The 22,918-nt window shown below is 38.6% G+C and overlaps 1 protein-coding gene across 2 annotated transcripts in view; it reads left to right on the top strand.

Annotated features, from left to right (window-relative positions):
• galnt3 (UDP-N-acetyl-alpha-D-galactosamine:polypeptide N-acetylgalactosaminyltransferase 3 (GalNAc-T3)) overlaps positions 1-21,921 on the top strand; it is a 52,852-nt gene extending 30,931 nt beyond the window's left edge. For both annotated transcript variants that reach the window (XM_060827870.1, XM_060827871.1), the window contains exons 7-11: positions 675-875; positions 17,129-17,260; positions 18,480-18,581; positions 20,474-20,623; positions 21,101-21,921. In XM_060827870.1, coding sequence (XP_060683853.1) covers positions 675-875; positions 17,129-17,260; positions 18,480-18,581; positions 20,474-20,623; positions 21,101-21,214 — 699 coding nt within the window. In that variant the 3' untranslated portion in view covers positions 21,215-21,921. The remainder of the gene's footprint in view (positions 1-674; positions 876-17,128; positions 17,261-18,479; positions 18,582-20,473; positions 20,624-21,100) is intronic.
• Positions 21,922-22,918: the final 997 nt, after the last annotated feature.

The following is a 22,918-nucleotide window of genomic DNA, read 5'->3' as shown; positions in this document are numbered from 1 at the left end:
GAATGATTGAACTCATCATTTGTTTTGTGGTGTGCTAAATTGATCTTTTTACATCTGGGTGGCAATGTTAATTTTTGATTTGGCCTTTCACTCAGCATTAAAATTACAACTTAATCTAAATGGATTCAATGATCGCAGAACACATCCTAAGAGTCATCACACAGTCGTAATCAGACAACAGTTGACAATGAATCTTGAAGGTTATTCACAGAGGTAACTCAAATCCTGGACAAAGATAACTTGACCAGTCCAGATAAACATAACTTCTCAGTTCAGTGTCTTGTGTTCCTTGATCTTTATGCAATGTGTTCAGAGAATTTAAGTTGGCCTCAATATCTTCCTGTTTTAAAGGGAGTCAAGTTCATGGTTCACCAAAGGTCATTTTCAGTTGTGGAGAAGAACAATGTAATTTATTGCTATCAAATTAGATTGAAATATTATTGTTTACTACAAGCAGGTTTCTAGAGACATTTTTGTGATTGTTACTTCAATTTCTTGCAGAGATTCTCATGTTTGTCTTTTTGAATGATTGTACAAACTTCCTTCTATTAAATTTATTCTGACTTTAGCAATACATTAACGGATGATTTTCATTACTTTCTATTTTATATCCTGTTCAAGCTGTAATCTGCTTGAAGTTCGTTAATACCAGAGTATTTATTTCTTATTGGTAGGTTTGGTTATGTGGTGGACAATTGGAAATTCTGCCATGTTCTGTAGTGGGCCATGTTTTTCGCACCAAAAGTCCACATACATTTCCCAAAGGTACTCAAGTCATTGCTCGCAACTTGGTTCGTCTGGCCGAAGTATGGATGGGTGACTACAAGCAGATATTTTACAGAAGAAATCAACAGGCAATGCAGATGTCTAAAGAGGTTGGTGGCATTGTTAAAACAAGTACTTTGGAATTATTCTGCAGGAAAGCAGTCTACAAAGATTGCCTATCAAGTGTATTTAGCTTTACTTTTGTGTTTTGAATGGTTTGATACTTTTCAAATAGAATGGGTCACTCAGATATATCAAGAAATCTATATATCTTGTATTTGTTAGACTTTTTTGCTTGAGAAATAAAATTCAAAACTTGCGCCTTAGAAAAAAACCTTTATTGTTGCCACAAAAAGTTAATAGTTTTAGCTCATGTTATGATTGTGAATGTGTTTTTTTTTTAAAACTAATTTGAACCTTTTACTTTATAAGTTGAAGAGCATAACTGCAGTTACCTGAATTTTCACCGAAATATTTCAATTCCGTAGCATCACAAAGTTGATCAATAATTAAATGATGTTTTAATCTCAATCCATTTTGATATTTAAACTTTTTATTTTATTTATTCATTTATGGTATTGATTTGAGGCCTCCATTGAAATGCCTGTCCCCATTTGAGTTTTAACTCTGACAGTCTTTATAATAATGGTACTCCATAAGTGCTACATAGCATTTTGAGTCATCAATGTTGAAGGAGTCCTGATTTATCTCTAAGTCAGAATGGTATGTGGCTCAGAGGATACCGTGACATTAATAATGTTATAACCAATGCCCAGACAAGAGCCCCCAATTTAAAATTTTAGATTGGAAGTGTCCTATTATTTCATTCCATCAAAACTTGTATTTACAGTATTTAGAGTCTACAGTAGACATAACAACATACAAAAAAAAACTCATACAATGGTCGTCAGACATTGCACAATGCATATTACCAGAAAGCTATCAAAGTATTATTTTTTTAAAAAGTGCCAGCTGAAGAACAATGGGCTTAGTGGCTTCATTCTGGATTAGTGATGCTTGAAGAGCACAGCAGTTCAGGCAGCATCAGAGGAGCAGTAAAATCGACGTTTCGGGCAAAAGCCCTTCATCAGGAATAAAGCCAGAGAGCCCGAAACGTGGAGAAATAAACTAGAGGAGGGTGGGGGTGGGGAGAAAGTAGCATAGAGTACAATAGGTGAGTGGGGGAGGGGATGAAGGTGTCAGGTCAGGGGTGGGGGGGGGAAGAGGGTGGAGTGGATAGGTGGAAAACAAGATAGGCAAGTAGGATAGGTCATGGGACAGTGCTGAGCTGGAAGTTTGGAACTAGGGTGAGGTGGGGGAGGGGGAAATGAGGAAACTGTTGAAGTCCACATTGATGCCCTGGGGTTGAAGTCTTCCTCCAAGCGTCTGATGGTAAGGGAGCGGCAGTGAAGGAGGCCCAGGACCTTAATGTCCTCAGCAGAATGGGAGGGGGAGTTGAAATGTTGGGCCACAGGGCGGTGTGGTTGATTGGTGCGCGTGTCCTGGAGATGTTCCCTACCAGATGCCCTGGAGGAAGAACGCCTCATCTTCTGCCTCAGAACACTTCAACCCCAGGGCATCAATTTGGATTTCAACAGTTTCCTCATTTCCCCTTCCCCCACCTCACCCTGGTTCCAAACTTCCAGCTCAGCACTGTCCCCATGACTTGTCCGGACTTGTCCTACCTGCCTATCTCCTTTTCCACCTATCCACTCCACCCTCTCCTCCCTGACCTATCACTTCATCCCCTCCCCCACTCACCTATTGTACTCTATGCTACTTTCTCCCCACCCCCACCCTCCTCTAGCTTATTTCTCCACGTTTCGGGCTCTTTGCCTTTATTCCTGATGAAGGGCTTTTGCCCAAAACGTCGATTTTACTGCTCCTCGGCTGCTGCCTGAACTGCTGTGCTCTCCCAGCACCACTCATCCAGACTCTGGTTTCCAGCATCTGCAGTCGTTTTTACTTAGTGGCTTCATTCTCTGCAGCATGACTATCATTCAGATGTGGAAATTTTCCATGCAGAGCTGCAAGATTTAGAGGAATTACAAATTCTGCACTGAAGTTTAATTGCCTACGTACAGAATGCTTTCTTTGTAACTTCAAATTACAGATCCCCTTTCTAGCATTGTTTCCTTTGTCTTTATCGTATCAGCAAAGTAGTTCTGAACCAGAACATAGAAATTAGGAGTGGGAGTAGGCAATTTAGCTCTTCGAGTTGAAAAGTGTAGCACTGGAAAAGCACAACAGGTCAGGCATAATCTGAGGAACAGCAGAGTCAACATTTCGGGCACAAATCCTTCACCAGGAATGTCCTTCAAGACAACTCCACCATTTAACGTGATCATGGGTGATCTTATCTTGGTCTCACTCCCATTGGGATAAGATCGGCCATGATCATGTCAAAGAAGCAATCACAGAAGCAAAAGACGAATTGGAATTAGGAGCAAAATAGACATGCACTATCCCACCCATGTAATTAGCTTTGCAATAAATAAAATCATATAAATCTAAATCCACTTCCCTGCTCTATTCCCTTTATTTATTGCCCAAACATCTATTGATCTCCTATTTTGAATAAATTCCTCAACTGACAATCCACAGTCCTGAGAGAGTGAATTCCAGTGATTCACAAACAATCCTTCTGAGGTGAGGAAAAAATAACCTTCATGTCAGTTTCTTAAAGGGATAACACCTCATCTCAGGGCCTCAGAGGAAGTGGCTTTAAATGATGTAAGAAAGAAATGGTAAACCTGAGGATTGGGACAGCAAATAGAAAGGGAGTCGACCAGAGGGAAAAGATTTATTTGACCTTGTCCTCAACAGTCTGTCACCAACACATTTATCTGTGACACTATTGGTAGAAGTGAACACTACACGTACCTTTTATCGCAATTGTCACTGAGGATATATATAACAGTTGTGTGGCACTATCATCATACAACATGGGATGTCTTCAAACAGATCTAGTAACAAAATTCAGGGCACCTAGGTCCATCAACAACGGAGTTGTATTCAACCAAGTCTGTATTCTCTTGGCATAGTCCCCACTCCATTAACACAATCCAGCTGGGAAATCAACCATGGTTTAATAAGAGAGGCCATGCCAGAATCAGTGCTAGAGACATCTAAAACTGAGGCATCAACCTGGTGAACAACACAGGACTACTTGAGGGCAGATCTGTGGCAGTGATCTATATGAACTTCAGTAAGTCATTCGACAAGGTTCCTCATGGTAGACTGGTTAGATGATGAGGAACACAGTGAGGACGAGCCATTTGGATACAGAACTGACTCAAAGATAGAAGACCGATGGTAGTGGTGGCGGAGGGATGTTTTTCACACTGTGACCAGTGGTGTGCCACAAGGATTGGTGCTAGGTCCATGCTTTTTGTCATTTACATAAATGATTTGGGTGTGAACAATAGGTATGGTTAGTAAGTTTGTAGATGATACCAAATTTGAAGGTGTAGTGGACAGTGAAGAAGGTTGCCTCAGAGAACAACAGGATCTTGATTAGATGGAGTGGTAGGTGGAGTTTAATTTAGATAAATGTGAGGTGCTGCATTTTGGAAAGGAAATCGTGGTGGGACTTTAAGTTTAATGGTAAGGTCCTGGGAAGTGTTGCTGAACGAAGAGACCTTGATCTGAAGGTTCATAGCTCCTTGAAAGTGGAGTCACAGATAGATAAGATAATGAAGAAGGTGTTTAGTGTGCTTGCCTTTATTGATCAGTGCCTTGAGTGTAAAAGTTGGGAGGTCATATTTTGGCGGTACAGGACATTGGTTAGGTCAATGTTGGAATACTGCATGTCATTCTGGTCTCCTTGCTATTGGAAGGATATTGTGAAATTTAAAAGGGTTCAGAAAAGATTTACAAGGATGTTGCCAAGTTTGGAAGGTTTGAGCTATAGGCAGAAGCTGAGTAGAGTTGGGCTATTTTTCCCTGGAGCATTGGAGGCTGAGGGGTGACCTTTATAGAGGTTTGTAAAATCATGAGGGGCATGGATAGGATAAATAGACAATGTCTTTTCCCTGAGGAGGGGGGGAGTCCAGCACTATGGGGCATAGGTTTAGAGGGCGAGGAGAAAGATTTAAAAGGGACCTAAGGGGTAATTCCTTTCACGCAGAGGGTGGTGCCTGTATGGGATGAGCTGCCAGTGGAGGCTGGTACAATTACAACATTTAAAAGGCATGTGGATGAGTAGATGAGTAGGAAGGGTTTGGAGGGATAAAGGCCAGGTGCAGGCAAATGCATCCAGGAGCCCCATTAAAACTGGAGTTAATGGAAATCGAGGTAAAACCCTCTCCTAGTTAGTCATATTTAGCATAAAGGAAACTTGTCATTGTTGGATGTCCATTTTCTCAGACCCAGGACATCACTGCAGGAACTTTTCGGGTTCAATATTTTCTAATCAGTCTGTTTGGCAATGTTGTTAAATCACTCTAGGGCAGGTAGGTCTTAAAACCTGGGCAGGCTGGCTCAGAAGTCAGGACATTGTCACTGCACTATAAGAGTCCCCACATAAGTCAGGTAGAGAGAGTTCCAATCACCTTCAAATGCTTTATCAATGATCTTTCTTTTATCATAAGGTCAGATGGCAGCCCAGTGTTAAGCACTATTTGAGATGCCAACACTGAAGCAGACTGTATTCATATGCAACAACACTAGGGTAATATCCAGGCTTAGGGTGGTTAACACCACGCAAGTGCCAGGCAATAACTATCTTCAACGAGAGAGATTCTAATCATTACCTCTTGACAATTAATGGTGGCATGATCATTGACTCCCCCAGAATCCACATCTGTTTGAATTGCTGGTGATCAGAAACTAAATTGAATTATCATATAAATATTGTGACTATTGAAGTATCAGCAGCTAAAAATTCTATAGTGAATAATCTACCTCACGTCTCCAAATACCTATCAACCATTATCTGCAAAGAATGAGTCGGGAGTGTGATGAATTACATTTCACTTGCCTGGAGGGGTGCAACACCAACAATACTTAAGAAGCTCAACATCACCCAGCACAAAGTGGCCCCAACCACAACCTTCACTATTCCTTCCCTTTACTACCAACAAATATCAGTGCAAGTATGTGGATATCTAAAGGATGCACTGTAGTAATTCAAAAGCACCTTCCAAACTCATGGATTCTATATCTAGAATGACAAGGTGAACAGTGGCACAGGAACATGATCATCTGCAAGATATCCTTTGAGTCTCTCACAATCTTAATTTAAAACCATGGTACTATTCATTCATTATTGCTAGATCAAAACGTAGGCACTCCCTCATAAAGGCATAATCCAAGGATCGCTATGATACAAGAAGACCACTGCCTTCTCCAGGGGGTGAACATTTAAAAGTTTGGATCAACTGATCAACATAATACTTCTGGAGGAAAGAAAAAGAACTTGCTTTTTAAAAAAAAGTCACCATGTCTATGGAAATAATTTGAAATGAATAATTAAACTCCACACATACCTAAAATCCACATGTCACTGGCTCAAAAACCCATGCTTTCATATATTCAAGTCTAAATCACAGAATTCTAATGGCTCAGTGGTTAGCACTGCGGCCTTACAGCACCAGCGTCCCAGGTTTGATTCTAGTCTCGGGTGACTGTGTGTGGAGTTTGCACATTCTCCTCCGGGTGCTCCAGTTTCCTCCCACAATCCAAAAATGTGCAGGTCAGGTGAATTGGCCATGTTAAATTGCCCACAGGTGAGGTACGTTAGTCAGTGGGAAATGGGTCTGGGTGGGTTACTCTCCAGAGAGTCAGTGTAGACTTGTTGGGCTGAAGGGCCTGTTTCCACACTATAGGGAATCTAATAAAATAAAAAAAAGTGTGAATAAATCTACCTAAAATATGTAAAGTCAAATTAATACTCTTAACTCATTTTTTGAGTCCAATTAACATTTGAAAGGTTCCTTCCAATGCCAACATTCTCATTAAGCATTTGCAAAATGAGACAAGCTTGTCTATGCTGAGAAATACCAATCCTAACTTTTTCAATGTGAAGAGGAGGCTTAAAGGAGGTCTGATGGAACTAATCAAAATCATGAGGTCCCTTAATAGATTGACAGAAATGTTTTCATTGGTGAAAGGATTGAGAATGAGAGGGTACAGTCACTGGCTAGATTTTGGAATGTGCTGTCTGAGGCACATTCAATGATGTATTCAAAAGGAAATTTGTTCATTGTTAAATACTACAATGTGCAGTATGTTTGCGAGGGATTTTAAAGAGGAGTCTGAGTCCCAGGTTCAGGAGCACAAATCAATATTTATTTGAAGCTTCTTTACCATGTGTTGGAGGGGCCAGAGACCACTCTGAATTTGGCTTCCATGTGAGGCCCAGTTGCCTCCCCTTAATTACAGCTCCCATCAGAGGTCAGTGATACTTTACCTTTCCCAATAAAGGTTATTTATACGAACCATGTTACAATGGTTACATGCAACATTGCTATCAGTGCTTGCCACATTCGTTCTGACCTACACATCCAATTTGGTGAATACCTGATCTATGATGGACAACTTTATGGTCCACCTTATGTCTTCCCAATAACTCGTGTTGTTTGCCAGATCTGCTCTCACCTGTTCTTGGGCTCTTATAATTATTGACCATGTTCCAACACCGATTGATATGCCCCTTCGTAGACATTTGCCAGCCACATGGTACACTTATTAATAATGACTTTTCAAATTCAGCCATGCAATTCATAATCCCTGCTGCTCTCAGTACAGAAAAATTAAAACAATATTAATGTAGTGGTTCTGTTCGCCGAGCTGGAAGTTTTTGTTGCAAACGTTTCGTCCCCTGGCTAGGAGACATCATCAGTGCTGTGGAGCCTCCTGCGAAGCGCTTCTTTGATGTTTCTTCCGGCATTTATAGTGGTATGTCCTTGCCGCTTCTGGGTGTCAGTTTCAGCTGTCCGCTGTAGTGATTGGTATATTGGGTCCAGGTCGATGTGTCTGTTGATGGAATTTGTGGACATTCATCCACAAATTCCATCAACAGACACATCGACCTGGACCCAATATACCAATCACTACAGCGGACAGCTGAAACTGACACCCAGAAGCGGCAAGGACATACCACTATAAATGCCGGAAGAAACATCAAAGAATCGCTTCGCAGGAGGCTCCACAGCACTGATGATGTCTCCTAGCCAGGGGACGAAACGTTTGCAACAAAAACTTCCAGCTCGGTGAATAGAACCACTACAACAAGCACCCAAGCTACAAATCTTCGCACAAACTTTGAAAATAATATTAATTTTTAATAATTGTTATAATATCACCTCTAATAAAACATTACGCATAATTAAACCTAAAACTAAGATACTGTGTGACAAAGCTAACAATTTCTGGAACAACTTCCCTCTTATCTAACTACAAAGTGGCAATTGTTTGTTCTGTCAGTCATAGTGACCCCGTTTCAACATTGTTTCTGCTCCCCTTGTCATGTCATTTGTTTCTTGGTACTCCTATGAGGTTATATTGTTTATATCTTGTTCTAGTCTTTCTGAAGGAAAAAAAGGTTTCTTTCAGGGTGTTTATCAAAGCCAGTCTCTGAATCCAAGGCTAACTGCATTCGAAAAATTAATTTCTCAATATCTAATAAATTTAAACTTCTATTCTTATGCAAACGTGTCTATTCTAATATGTAATTAATTTTTTTTAAAAAAGCCTCATCTCAGTTAGGTCAAGCTTGCCCCTTCTATTTCATATTAAAAAATTGGAAATCTTCTGTCAGAATTTTCATCCGAGCTGCCTTATCAGTGTCTTACTGTTTCCATTCCAGTCCCATCTAATGAATACTGAGGCATTTTGTTGTATGTTTATGAAGGCCATGAGTTGAACTATATGAAATGCTAAATCCGCTAAGCTTTCCTTTGATTTTCTGTATCTGTTAAAAAGAGAACCCCAAGTAGCCAATTTATCATATCAGCCATGGACAACAGCAACATTGTTACAGGCAAGAAAGAGAATTGCATGAAGTGAAATGCTTGTTGACCTATTCAGTGCAGACATTATAATTCAACTTATCCCTGTTGCACAGTAACAATTTTGTGACTCGTATTCTGTGGATAGTTGATTGTGGTGTGGGTAATTTTGATGACACATTATATTTGACTTTGCAATGCCTCTTAAATCTATGCATCAGCGATTGAAGTTGAGAGGCATTGTGGGCAGTGTAAATCTGCTGAACAAAACTCTTAGTTTGATTTGCATATCTGGGGATTGTTTGGCTTCCAATGTGCTGCGTGCATCGCTGTTTTTAGCAATGCAGAATTAGAGATTGCTTTCAAGTAATTTAAGGTGTGCAGTTTAAAAATGTGTTTGGAAGTGGCTTCCTAATAAGCTTGTGCTGGGATTTCACTCCCTGCCCACATGTGGGCGGCACGGTGGCACAGTGGTTAGCACTGCTGCCTCGCAGCGCCTGAGACCCGGGTTCAATTCCTGACTCAGGTGACTGACTGTGTGGAGTTTGCACGTTCTCCCCATGTCTGCGTGGGTTTCCTCCGGGTGCTCCGGTTTCCTCCCACAGTCCAAAGATGTGCGGGTCAGGTGAATTGGCCAAGCTAAATTGCCCGTAGTGTTAGGTAAGGGGTAAATGTAGGGGTATGGGGTGGGTTGCGCTTCGGCGGGTCGGTGTGGACTTGTTGGGCCAAAGGGCCTGTTTCCACACTGTAAGTAATCTAAAAAAAAAGTAATCTAAAAAAAATACAAACGTCTGCACTCTTCCATATGAAAATTCTCATTCTGATTTTGAAGCTAAACTGCTACTGTTATGGAAATAAAACAAATATAATCCTGGGCATTGAAAATGAGTACTATAAAAATTTTTTTTCAAAGTCTTCTCAGTAAGATTGACTACTATCAGATCAACTTTTAAAATTCAGGTCATCTCAAAAAAGACAATATTGAACTTCTGAAACTGGCATTTTTTCACTTGTTAATGTCTGTATGCATTATGTAGACAAACAGAAGGCTGGAAGAACACAGCAAGGCAGGTAGCATCAGGAGATGGAGAAGTCAACTTTGTGGACGTTGACCCTATTCAGGACTAGATCAAAGTTATCCTGAAGACAGGTTAATATCCACACTATTAACATCTCCAGCTCCTGATGCTGCCTGGCTTGCTGTGTTCTTCCAGCCATTTGTTTGTTTACTTAGGATTCCAGAATCTTTTATCTCTATGTACTGTGTGTATTCATTGTTGGACAGGATATGGGGTAGTTCTTCTAATATGCGATAGTTGTGTTCCTGTGCAACCCCGCATTATAAGAAAATTGCCTTTTAGAAACAGTGCTTAAAGCATTGGCGATGTAATCGTGTTACAGTCAAGACATGTTTTAAAAGTTCGAGCTTTAGAAATAGTGTGCCCAATTTGTTAATCACATTACAGCAAATTTGTGTTAATGAAATACTCATTATAGCAGAATAACTTGTAGTGCAAAATTATAACTATTATTCCCTTACTACAAAGTTTAAAAATAAACTTATAGAGATCAATCTTTTGAACGTAGGAGACCTGTTGGATATGATTCATTATTCTTTGGATTGCTTTTTTTTAAGCTGGCACAAACATAAACATAGAAACACAAAAAATAGGAACAAGAGTAGATCATTCAGCCCATTAAGCACACACAACCATTCATCAATTATGGCTAAGCCTCAATGACATACACTCATTCTCTCCTGAACACCATTTGACATCTTTCAGCTCCTGTAAATCTGTTTCTTTCTTAAATATGTTCAATCACCCAAAAGCAATGTATAATTATTGCAATGTATGCATTATTTATGGGCTATTAATAATTGCCTGTCCACTGTCATGCCTTTTAATGAAGCTAATCAGCCTATTGCAACCAAATCAACCATCAGATCTTCATAGCTTTGTTTGTTTTCATTTAGGACACTAGTTTTGGATTGGACTGCCAGAAGAAGTAGTGGAGGCTGGGACAATTGCAATATTTAAAAGGCACCTGGATGGGTATATGAATAGGAAGGGTTTAGATGGGTATGGGCCAATTGCTGGCAAATGGGACTAGGTTAACTTAAGATATCTGGTTGGCATGGATGAGCTGAACCGAAGGGTCCATTTCTGTGCTGTATGATTATGTGACTGCTTTCCATCCCAATGAAGAATTCATCTATGTTGTATAGATATTCAGGCATTAGATATTGTGATAATCCATATAGCTTTTGTTGGCTTTAAGTTGGATCTCTCCCACATCTTTGACTTTGATCACTGGCTGTAAGTCAAAGTTGGAGATATTCATAGGGTCCTAAGGTGTGTAGTAAGTTTAATCTTCCCAGGCAATTCCAGGGAGGCTGTGTCTTGGGTCTTCAGAGGCATTCTCTGGTGTATTGGCTACCTGGAGACTGGAAGATCTGGACTAATGTCAAGGACATTATTAAAAAGTATGATCAGTACAATGATTTGAGTAAAAATTCATCAAGAATTAGATGTGTGATGAAAATCTCCTAATTTTCAGAAGAAAATATTTTAATACCAACTGTATGTTGTGATTAGACTTTGACCTTGTCTTGGATCACAAGTGTGTCTAAGGGGTTCTTTGGATTCAGTTAAATGTACTTAAGAGAACACTCGACTACAGCAATTTGCTCAAATATGAACACTTATTAATTAGTAATAAAAAAAATGGAAAAGGAAGGAAGGTGATAAAACAGCAATAAGTCTGGGACCCCGCAATTAATGGCTGGTTCCGGGCACCGTTCATGATCCTGGAGAAGTCCAACAACTCTGAACAAAACTCACTCTCTTATACAGTGTAACAAACAGCAAGTACAAAAAAAAAGTTGATTGTGCTGTCCTCAGCATGTACAGGAATGAGAGTTGCCCATCACAGGGCTTATTCAAGGTTATGCAGCTGTCAAATATTATTACCAATTCTAACCCATCTGATACAGTCCACCCGAATGATATTTGACAGCATATGTAATATACAGATGCAAATCAGCGACAGCCACATGAGAACATATAATAAGAATATGTAACCTAAACCAGAAGGTTAAAACTGCAATGAAAATAACCATCAGTATAAAAATTGTAATAATAGAGCATATCATCAAATTAATGATTGCTATGGCATTAGGGACTAACCACTAAATATATCCTATCAGTGTTGTACAGTCAAGACCGCGATTGAATCAGCAAGTGACATCAACATTAAGTTCCCATTTTGCCACGTGCCTGTCTGCCTCCAATTGGATCAAAATTGAGAGGAGTCCACAGAGGATTAATGTTTTCATGCTTATTTTAATAGCAGTAATATCCTTTAATGACAGTTGTGTGGCAACTGTCATATGTTTACATGCAACCTAAATCTATTGCAGCTCCTGTCAGAGGGTTGAGGATCCCATTCCTGCTGAGCCCTCAAAACCTGTGCGAGGGAGAGAGAATGAGTGCCAGACTAGCTGGCTGTTAATTGATTCCTTTCTGACATTTGGATCTTTCTGTGCACTTAAATGTTAAGTACTACTGCCACTGGGTACGTAACTACAGTCTCATGTTGAATTGTATGACCACTTGAGATAATATAGCCTCGTTTTGCCCATGCCATCATGTAGTCATGGACCACAGCAAAGGCATTTTTGTTGTCTGCGTACATGTTAACTCTGTACTAGCTGGTGGGAGTGCTTCTAAGTTCAGTGCTTTTAGTTCACCTGCCGGGTGACATCCTATATCCTCTTTCCTGCCAAGGGTTCCCCTTTCAAATTGACCACGGCCCACCTTGTCTGGGTTTCACCATCATCGTACTTCCACGCCCCATCTACAAACGTGCATTTCACATCTGGCCCCTCTAATGGCTCTTCCTTAACTCGACCATGTCTCTCTCCTTCCTGCTCCATGAACGGGTTACAATCATATGTCTCTCCTTCCTGATTAACGTAGCTTGCTGGATTCTTTCTTTTGACTTTAACTACTCCCACATGCTTGTCTCCTAGCAACAATGCAACTCCTCATTTGGCTTGCTGATTGCCTATAACACTTCTCGGCTTCCAAAAAGGTCTTGCAGCAGTCCAGCTAGTTTCCTGTAATTTTCTATAAAGTTCCTGAAATAGTTAAATAGCCCTAAGACTTGTCTTATCCCTTCAAAAATATATTTTTTTTCATTCCCAATAATGGTTCAGTTAATCTAATTACATAATTTGCTCTAAAATTCAGTATATTCCCTATTCAGGTTCGTTAATTTGTCTATTTTAATCCTCCAGTTCCTGATCCACAGATCACCTCACCCAATAACAGTAAAATAATATACATGGACTCAAAATTTCTCCAGCTCTCCATCTGTATCCATCTTGTGGATATTTCTTCAATCTGTTTCCTTCCTTGCCAATTTTATAATGATTGATTTTTATCATTTGAGTGGTAACTACTTCAATATGCAAGCACCCGCTTTGAGCTACAATATACAGAGGAACCTTGATTATCCGAAGGACAGAAGCGGGGAGTATTTTGTTCGGTTAATCGAATTTAGGATAATTGAATGCTGGATAACATAGCCAAGCATTGGGACCTTACGATCTTGCTGGATAATCAAATATTCGGATAACCAAATGCTGGATAATCAAGGTTCCTCTGTACATGGTATCAAACAATACAGCTCTAATGTTCATCAGACTTTACCTTCAGCCTTTTATTTTCCCTGAGGTTCCTTTACTACAGACTCCTACAGCTTTTGAGTCTTAGTTCAGCCTTCTTTCACATACACCAACTATCCTAACAGATTACAATTTCATCTACTGGTTTAAACATGACTACGTGCATCATACAAACGCTCAAGGTGTGGCATTCATATGTCATCCAATAGGCTCCTTTATTCAGTCCACTATTACTCTTCCCAGAGCCGATATTCTTTCATTTCTGTAACATTTTGACATAATAGCCAATCACATTTTTAAAAATTTTGATTGTAATTATTTTTACACCCCTTTCACTAAAACTTTCATTAATTGTATGTTAGCGTTGTAGTGTTTAAACTGTTTTTGTACTCTTCAAGGCCACACTAATCCTTTTATCAAGTAGGTGTACATGTCTGACACCAGTTCTTCAGTGTAAGTTTTTTTTAAAACAGGTATTCCCTCATGTTTGTTACCTCTAAGGTAACATTCACTTTTTGCACACTTGCATCGGTATCCCAAGACTATGTCACACATTCTGGACTCTCATGCGATCTTATCAAATGATCTATGACGTTTTGCTTATCTCTGTGTACAGTCACGATGCCCAGGTAGTGGCTTGATTACCAATTCAGTCTTTCTTAAAAAGAAAGACAAAGATACAAACATCACTAAGAGAAAGCTATCAGTTTAGTGCTCTCATCTAAATATCCTTCTCACTAAAGTGCATTTTGACCTCAATTGTAGTTTCATCCTTTTTTTTTGTCTTCTGCCACCAGTCTCCACCCTTAATTACTTCATTTCATCCAATTTTGCAACTTAACTATTACTACCTTTGTTTTTCCAGGGATCTGGAGAGATTTGTAGTCCAAGGAACTTCATCTTAAAGTAACATTTTAAAACAGAACTCAAATACAGAGGAACCCTGATTATCCGAATAAGATGGGCGGGCACTATTTTGTTCAGATAATTAGGTTAATTAGCATGTCCTCTGGGGCTCGAGTTTTCTGAAGTTTCCTTTTCCTCGCTCTGCCTGCCTTGCTCCCTCAGGGTTTGTTACTGAGCAGAGACACACTTGTGTGTAAGGGACCTGCAGCACTGCTGAAGCCCTGCCCTTTCCCCCCCGCCCCCATCAGTTCAATGGAATGACACAGCGAGCACTTGCTAAGTCCGCTCCCTGATCAGGAGACTAGGCACCAGACTAGCCCCTGCTTCCCCCGTCTGCTCCCCAACCCCATCCAAACCTACCCCCAGCCTGCCTCCCCCTTCCCACTCTCTGGGGCAGCCAATCTGGACACCAACAGTAAGACTGCTGCTGCCTTTGGCGGGGGTGAGTGTCAAAAACTCTCTCACTCACTCTCCACTCTGTACAGGACAATGTTGGAGAGATTATTAGGGGGAAGAGGGTGGTTTCGGGTACACTCCTGTGTAAAACTCCAGGGAAAGTGTGGGGAAAGAGAGGGTGGGCGGTCAGTCACTTGGAGACAGTGCCTGAGCTCCCACTGAAGTCCATGACTGTCCTCAGCAGCATTTCAATGAGCAGAGTTCATTTTGGAAACACCTCTTTGATATAATGTTTCTATCGGGACCTTGAGATCTCCTTTTGATAATCCGAAACTTAGATAATTGATATTCGGATAATCGAGGTTCCTCTGTATATTGTTTGATCTTTCTGAGACGACTTAATTTTTTTAGATACTTGATATCTCATTTTAGATACTTAATATATCTGTGTAAATTTGTCCAAAATCAATATTCTGTTTACTCCTTCAAAGTCGCTATCCATTTTCATGCATTGAAACCACTGAGGCTGTGCAAGCACTTTATCATTTCCCAGAATCCCTTTAAAGTTTCAGCTAACTTTTCCATTTAAATGTTTTAGAATACTAGGGCATGTGAGTCTTAATATAGTTTTTGTCATGATATGCATGAGTGTACCCAGGCTCAGTGGTTTTGAGATTCCTGATACACAACACAATTAATGTTATCACAGTACTTCCCCACCACTGAAATGTTATTGATGAATGGCTTTATGGCTTGAGGATGCCACATCCTTGACTGTGTTGTGACACTGAAGGTCTGCAAACAGGTTTAGCATTCAGTTTCTCCAATTTCTAAACTAAAATAAATAACCTTCATCTATTCCACACCAAGTAGAACGGGTTAATTAGTGTTAATCTAATACAGAATTTTTAAAAAAATGGAATGTAAACTCTTGCATGTAATTGTCACCTCTGTCTCTTGCTCCTGCAAGGAAATAAGTATGTTATACTTGAAGAGAATTTTCCATTCTTAATTTGTTATATTTATCTTTTCTGAACTCCTTTCCCATAGAGAGTTGCTTTTTCAACATCTCAGTTTCCTATCACTTGGGGTATTTTTGCACCAAAGTACATTTACAATGAGTTAATCTTCTCATCTGGAATTATAGATTCAATCACATGTTAAAATTGTATTTGAAAGTTCACTCTGGCCACAAAATGAAATTCCAAAGACGGTAATTTCTGTCATTTAAATTTACCCAAGGTGGCCGGCATGGTGGCTCAGTGGTTAGCACTGCTGCCTCACAGCACCAGCGTCTTGGGTTTGATTCCCACCTGTCCTCGTGGAGTTTGCACATTCTCCCTGTGTTTGCGTGGGTTTCATTCAGGTGCTCCGGTTTCCTCTCACAATCCAAATATGTGCAGGTCAGGTGAATTGGCCATGCTAAATTCCCCACAGTGTTAGATGCATCAGTCAGAGGTAAATATGGTTTCTTAAAAGGACATTACATTACCCGTACTTGTTCCACACTGATGCAGGCACACACCACATTTTCAAGTCACCATACATATCAAAAATACAAAATTAACTTCAAAGTATTCCTAAATCTCAAGTTCCAAGGAACAAAAACACACACATTGTACAAGACAACATTTAGCAACCAACAAAGAAAGGTGTGTTCAAACCAGATGACAAAGGGTTAACACTTCTACAAGGTTAGTGAACTAGTACAGTACAGAAACCCGGTCTCCAGTTCTTTCTCTTTGGTTATAACCATTACCCATTCTTTCAAGGGTCCTAACTATGCGAACATAAATAGCTACAGACCTGAATCCAGAGTATGCCACATTCCATCATAAAATACAAAAGGTCTCTGTAGCAGCAGGTTGCTTTTCCCTTCTTTAAACATTTTCCCAAATCCCATTCTTATCGCTAAAAATGTCTTTTAAAACAAAGCGTATCCAAGGGGTTCTTAGGATTCGGTTAAATGTAGTTAAGAGAAGACTTGACAACAGCAGTTTCCTTAAATATGAATGTTTTATTAAGTAATAAAAAAAGGGTGAAAAAAGCAACAAGTCTCAATACCTTCTGCCTATCGGGGACCCCTTAATTGATGGCTGGTCTGAAGGCTTGGGTTCGTTCCTAGCACCTGGTCCAAGGTGAAGTCCAACAACTCTGAAAGAAACTCTTATACTGTAGAGTATAACGAACAGTAAGTACAGAAAAACAAGTTGGTTGGGCCATCCTCGGCACGTACAGGAATGTGAGTTTCCCATTGTAGAACTTATTCAAGGTCATGCAGCTATTGAATATCATCAATTCTAACCCATCCTGAATAGACCTATATGCACTTGTTGTTATATCCTTTCATGAATTGTGACAATATTATTGATTTGGTTAGCCAGAACTTCTGTAATATTTTATTGCTTTTTTTTCACAGAAAACTTATGGAGATATTACTGAAAGAATAGATTTGAAACAGCGTCTACATTGTCGTAACTTCACTTGGTATTTGAAGAATGTTTATCCTGAAGTGTTCATGCCAGATATGACTCCTGTATATTATGGGGCGGTGAGTGTTGTATTTTAGGTTACATTACTTCTGCCAAATTCAAATTGCTGGCAAAGCAGCAACCAAAACTCAGGTACCCATTTCACAGCCAAATGAAACATTTTCAATTTTCTAGTATACTGTGGGACAGCCATCTAGTCATATATACACAGGTGCTTGTAAGTTCTTAGTTCAGAAAAAGCATTCTCTGGCTCATTAAGGTACAGCACATGCCTTCAACTTCATAACTGTATAATGTTGGAAAATGTGGAGTTCTTCACTTTGACGGGGAGAATAAAAAAGCAGAGGATGAGTAGAAATCTAAACTTCAATAATGTTCTCATGAATGAGCTAGAAAAGATTAGTGTGCAGCACATAATCAAGAAAGCCGATAGGATGATATAACGTATTACCAGAGCAGCTGAATAAAAATGCAAGGATGTTGACCTTCGGTTAAATGGAGTATTGATGAGATCTCATTTCAAGTCCAGTATGCAGTTACAACTACTTATTTAAATAAGAATACAAATGCTTTGGAGTCAGTTCAAAGGAGGTTTACTCGGTTGATGCCTGGAATAAGTGGGATATTTTATGAGAATACGTTGAAGCTAGGGTTTTTAGAGTCATAGAGATGTACAGCATGGAAACAGACCCTTTGGTCCAACCCATCCATGCCGACCAGATATGGAGTTTAAAAAAAATAGAGGAGTGACTTAATTAAAGTGAATAAAATATGAATGGTCTTGACAAGGTAGAAATGGAGAGAATTTTTGCTCTCAGTCAATTCAGTATTTAGGTCAGATGAACTTTTCTGAGCTTTGTGAAACTTTGAAACATTGCCTCAATGTTGTGGAGGTGAGGTCATTTAAATATTTTTAAGCAGGGGCTAGGTAATTTGTTTTGGAAGGAGTTCAAATTGAGGCAGATGGGAATGTGATATTTGAAACACAAATAGATAAGCATTATGTAATTGAATGGTCTAGTTCTATTCCTTTTGTACATGTTCTATTTTCAAATGTTATGATTAAATTATTAGTTTGTACATAAGATCTGAATGTACAATTTAAATTTTATTATTTTTATTATTTTGTGGTATTATTTTCAATTAATTGTCTTTAACAAGAAATATTGAGTTTAGAAAGAGTAATACCAACTAAAAGATCTTTTCAAAAATTAAAAGATTTTTTTTCAAACCAAAAGCTGCTTTGTTTGTAATGTCTGTTTTACCCTTCAATTTCAGATTAAAAATCTAGGTGTGCAGACTTGTCTTGATGCTGGAGAAAATAACCAGGGTGGAAAACACTTGATAATGTATTCTTGCCATGGTCTTGGAGGAAACCAGGTAATACAATCAAGTATTTGATTTGATAAATTAAAGTTTAATCACATTTGGGCAAACCAGAAAATTGTTTTGTGTTAATGTTTTCAGTAATTTCTTGCTTTGTAAGATGATGGTTCTTAAATGCTTTTTTTAAAAATATAGTTCTGTAGTTACTTCATTTACCCTTTAAATCCCTGATATTTATTACAATTTTCTGACTTAGTTCAGTCACTTTTCAGTCCTTTCATTTGTCTTTTCAAGCTTGTGCACCAGTAGAGTTAGCCACTGGGCTTTTCATGACACTAAAATTTCAGAACAACATTAAAATTTCTCTGGATGCCTACTGCCAGAAACTTAGTGGAAACAGTTTTGTGTTTGAGAATGGAGTTTCAGCTACATTTTCAGTGAAATAATGGTGGTAAAGTGATATCCTATCATCTCCAAGGAAATTCCTCATATGTTATAATGTCGCAAAATGATTGTGCAAGAGTATATGTTCATTGGCAATGTTATTCAGTGGAGTAAAAATTGCATTTTCTGGTGTGTTAGAAGCTTTTAAATGCTGTTGATGTGGATCTTTGTGAGGTTATCAGCCTCTTGTTACAGGAAAAATTGAGCAAAATCCGACAAGCAGCAAGTTTAATTGTGTTACTCCTTCAGAAGCTGTAATATGACGGTTTTTCAATGTTCTTCCATGTGTAGAGTTCAAGGTAATGCTTCATATACTTTTCCACCTGCTTGATAGGTTCAATGATGACTACCTTGCCATTGTTTACAAGTCAGCTTGATTTACTTGCTGCTGGCCTTGTTACTTTATTAATTCCTGCGTACATCCCTGTAGTATCCCCAAAAGTAGGACCACATTGTATGCTGTTGCAGGCTTTCAACCAGTACTGATTGGCTCAATGTTGAGCAGACTGTTGATGCTTTTTTGTGCCTGCTTTGAGAACATCCAGGCTTTTGTTGGCGGGAACCTACTTCCAGTTTTAGGGCTCCATTAATGGATGTAGTAAATGAATCTATTCAGTGAAGTGTGCCTTAAAAGGCTTATGCCCGAAACGTCGAATTTCCTATTCCTTGGATGCTGCCTGACCTGCTGTGCTTTAACCAGCAACGCATTTTCAACTGTGCCTTAAAATAGGCAGCATTCCTATGATCCCTTTATACGTAGAGTACATGTAGAGGCTGATACTACATAAATAATTCCTCTTTGACAACACTTTTACCTTGGGTGGTTCAAGCTTTGATCTGTACTTGACCTTTCTTCTTAGTATATTATAGTTTCCTTGGTTGAAGCCTGACCTTGCTACATATGGAGAAGTGGTCAGCATCATACAACTGTGAATGTTGATTGAGTTGGACTCTGCTGCAGGTGGTACAGATGATGCAAGGGGTGTGATCTCTGTTGTCTGCAAGACTGCTTGTGGCATAACTTAGTTTTAAGTAGCTATTCATCTTGCTGATTTTCTGGTGTCCTATGCCCTTTTTCCAAGATGTTTTATTAGTACCCTTATGTTGAAGTCCATGAAAAGCTCAACTCTTTGGTGCTGGGAATTCCCCAATCACCACGTCAAGAATCTTATACAATTGATCCTTGATATCTGGCCAGAAAGTGTGCATCAAGCAATAGATGAGCATGAGTTGTTCTTCCTTACAGCTTTCAAAAATACTTATTTTGGTTGAAAAGCACATCCTGCAGCTTTAGGGAGTGCTTTACATCAATGTATATTTCAAATAGTTGGTATATGGTTTTGCATTAGTGTAATTCAATGCATTTCTGAATGATCAATTAATTAATGTAGTGTGAATTTTAAAGATTTTACTTGAATTGACCAGGTGCATTTATAGTGCAGTCTACTAACATTGAATTGTTTTTTTTCTCTCTCTCTCTCCCCTGCCCCCCCCCACCCCAGTATTTTGAGTATACCTCACTGCATGAAATTCGTCATAACATTCAGAAGGAGTTGTGTATTCATAATCTAAAAGGCACTGCCTTTCTTGAAGAATGCACATATAAGGGTTCAAATAGTTTTGTTACAGCACAGCAGAAATGGGAATTTCAGGTGAATAATCATTTTTCCTTGAGATTGCAATATTGATTAAATTTAATTTTCCTTATTGTTCATTGTACTTAGTATTTATCTTTAAAATTGTTGCAAACAATACTGTGATTATTATTGAAATTCACTGGTGTAACAAACTGCCCTAATTAATTTCAGTTGTATGATTACAAAGTGCATGGATAGTTATATTTCTGTTGTTTGGAATGATTAAAAAAATGCAACTTTTTGGAACATTTTGCCTTGAGGGAGCTGTTTTTTCTTGCAATTTAAAATCCTACTTGTAGAGGCCATTTTAATGTCTTAGTACAAAATTATTATGAACCTTTTACTTATGAGAGTCCCTTGAATGAATTATAGCACAACAAAACAAAGTACCTTCAAGAATAGATACAATGGTTAGGGATTAACATTAACTTATTTTTAAGGCATTCAAAAAATTAAGCAGGTAACTGTTGTAAATTATGCTTTGTGTTACAGGACCAGCATCTAGTAAATCAAGTTTCAAATGAGTGCTTAACCGCAAGAGGGGACAAGCCAAATTTGGTTCCATGCAATCCTTCTGATCAATACCAAAAATGGATTTTCAGCTAACAAACAATTTGTTTCAAAACAAAATGAAGATTAAGTACATGTTTTGCAGCACAAATGAACAATAGTTTTTGTAACTGAAACCTGTTTAAGAACATTCTTAATTCTGAAATGAAGCATATTGCACTTGAATGTATTACATGGTGCTAGGGTTCTTGCTGTATTTCTTCCCCAATGTCAAAAGACAATTTTCATATTTGTAATTTTTTTTAATATAGTGTATAATGTAGGGGCAAAAAGAGTTTTGATCCCAGTCATTACACATTTTAGTAATTTTAATGTGAGGATAAGTGATAATTTAAAGCTTACTGGAGTTTTCCATTTTTATCTTTTTGGGACTTGGGTATATACTTGAAGTGATCATTTCCCTTCATGAGATACAAAAAAAAAGTGGCTGGGAATGTTTTTACTGCATGAACCAAGCGAAAGTCCATATTTTTAAAAAAAATACAGGTTATTTTTGAAATCATATTCATTTTCTTACAGTATGTGTTATTTGATCCTTTTTGGCGTAAGTTCATAATTTAACAATTACAAAATCTACTTCCAGCACCGAACCTCATCTATGGGCTATTTATGAGACTACTACTAATGTTGTCACAATGGTCATTTTTATTGTAATGCAGCTATGGTCATAAGGGTCTCTTGTACAGAGGTGTTTAAATTTCTTTATAAATAGTTTCTGGAGAGACTGATTTATCAATGTTTCTTCAAACCCAATTTTCAATAAAATATTAACTTTTATATTATTAATTCAAGATGTTTTTCCTAATTTATAGTCAATTCTTAAATAATTAATTGTAGAACAGCCAGAGCCCACATTCTAACAAGGAGTTTATTTTATTTTTTATGGGAGTGAGCATTGCTGGTAAGGTCAGTATTTGCTGCCTGTTCCTATTTACCCTGAGAGTGATGATAATTCACTTCCTTGAAGTTCCATAGGCAATCCAGTGTAGTATTACAATCTCTGGAGAGACAAGTGACTTTTTAAAAGGAAATTAGAACTTCTATTGAATAGCTGAAAAGATTAATTGACAATATTTCAAATTAAGATGTTTACTGTAACACAAACTGAAAACACTAAATAAACTTTAGAACTTAGAATCCCTACAGTGTGGAAACAGGCCTATCAGCCCAACAACTTCTAAACCAACCATCTGAAAAGTAACCCACCCAGACCTATTGCCTTATTTCTCTACCTTTCCCCTGACTAATGTCCTAACACCATGGGCAATTTAGCATGGCCGATCCACCTAACCTGCACATCTTGGATTATGGGAGGAAACTGGAGCACCTGGAGGAAACCCACAAAGACAATGGGAGAATGTGCAAACTCCACACAGACATTTGGCTGAGGCTGGATCAAACCCAGGTCCATGCTATGTGAGGCTGCAGTGTTAACCACTGAGGCACCATACTGCCCCTTGTGCTCTAACCTACAGAAGAGGTTCTGCACTTTTACATTTAAAAATTAAAAATTTCCCTCTGTGGTTAGACGTTGACCCTAAAATAAAAACTACTACGGCTATTTTGTTCACCTAGAAGGCATGATTTAGTTAGTCTATTCACTCTTCTTTCATTCACTACCCCAATGACTGTATAAGCATTATGCATCTCCGCAAAAAAAAACCATCAGTGGATTTCTAAAGCAGCCAGGTAAGATTTGTTTTGTTGTTTTTGGATTCTTGTCTGTTACATATTTCATAA

Source organism: Hemiscyllium ocellatum, chromosome 7 (genome assembly GCF_020745735.1).
Source record: "Hemiscyllium ocellatum isolate sHemOce1 chromosome 7, sHemOce1.pat.X.cur, whole genome shotgun sequence".
Lineage (NCBI taxonomy): Eukaryota > Metazoa > Chordata > Chondrichthyes > Orectolobiformes > Hemiscylliidae > Hemiscyllium > Hemiscyllium ocellatum.
This window is presented reverse-complemented; position numbering and strand designations above follow the sequence as displayed.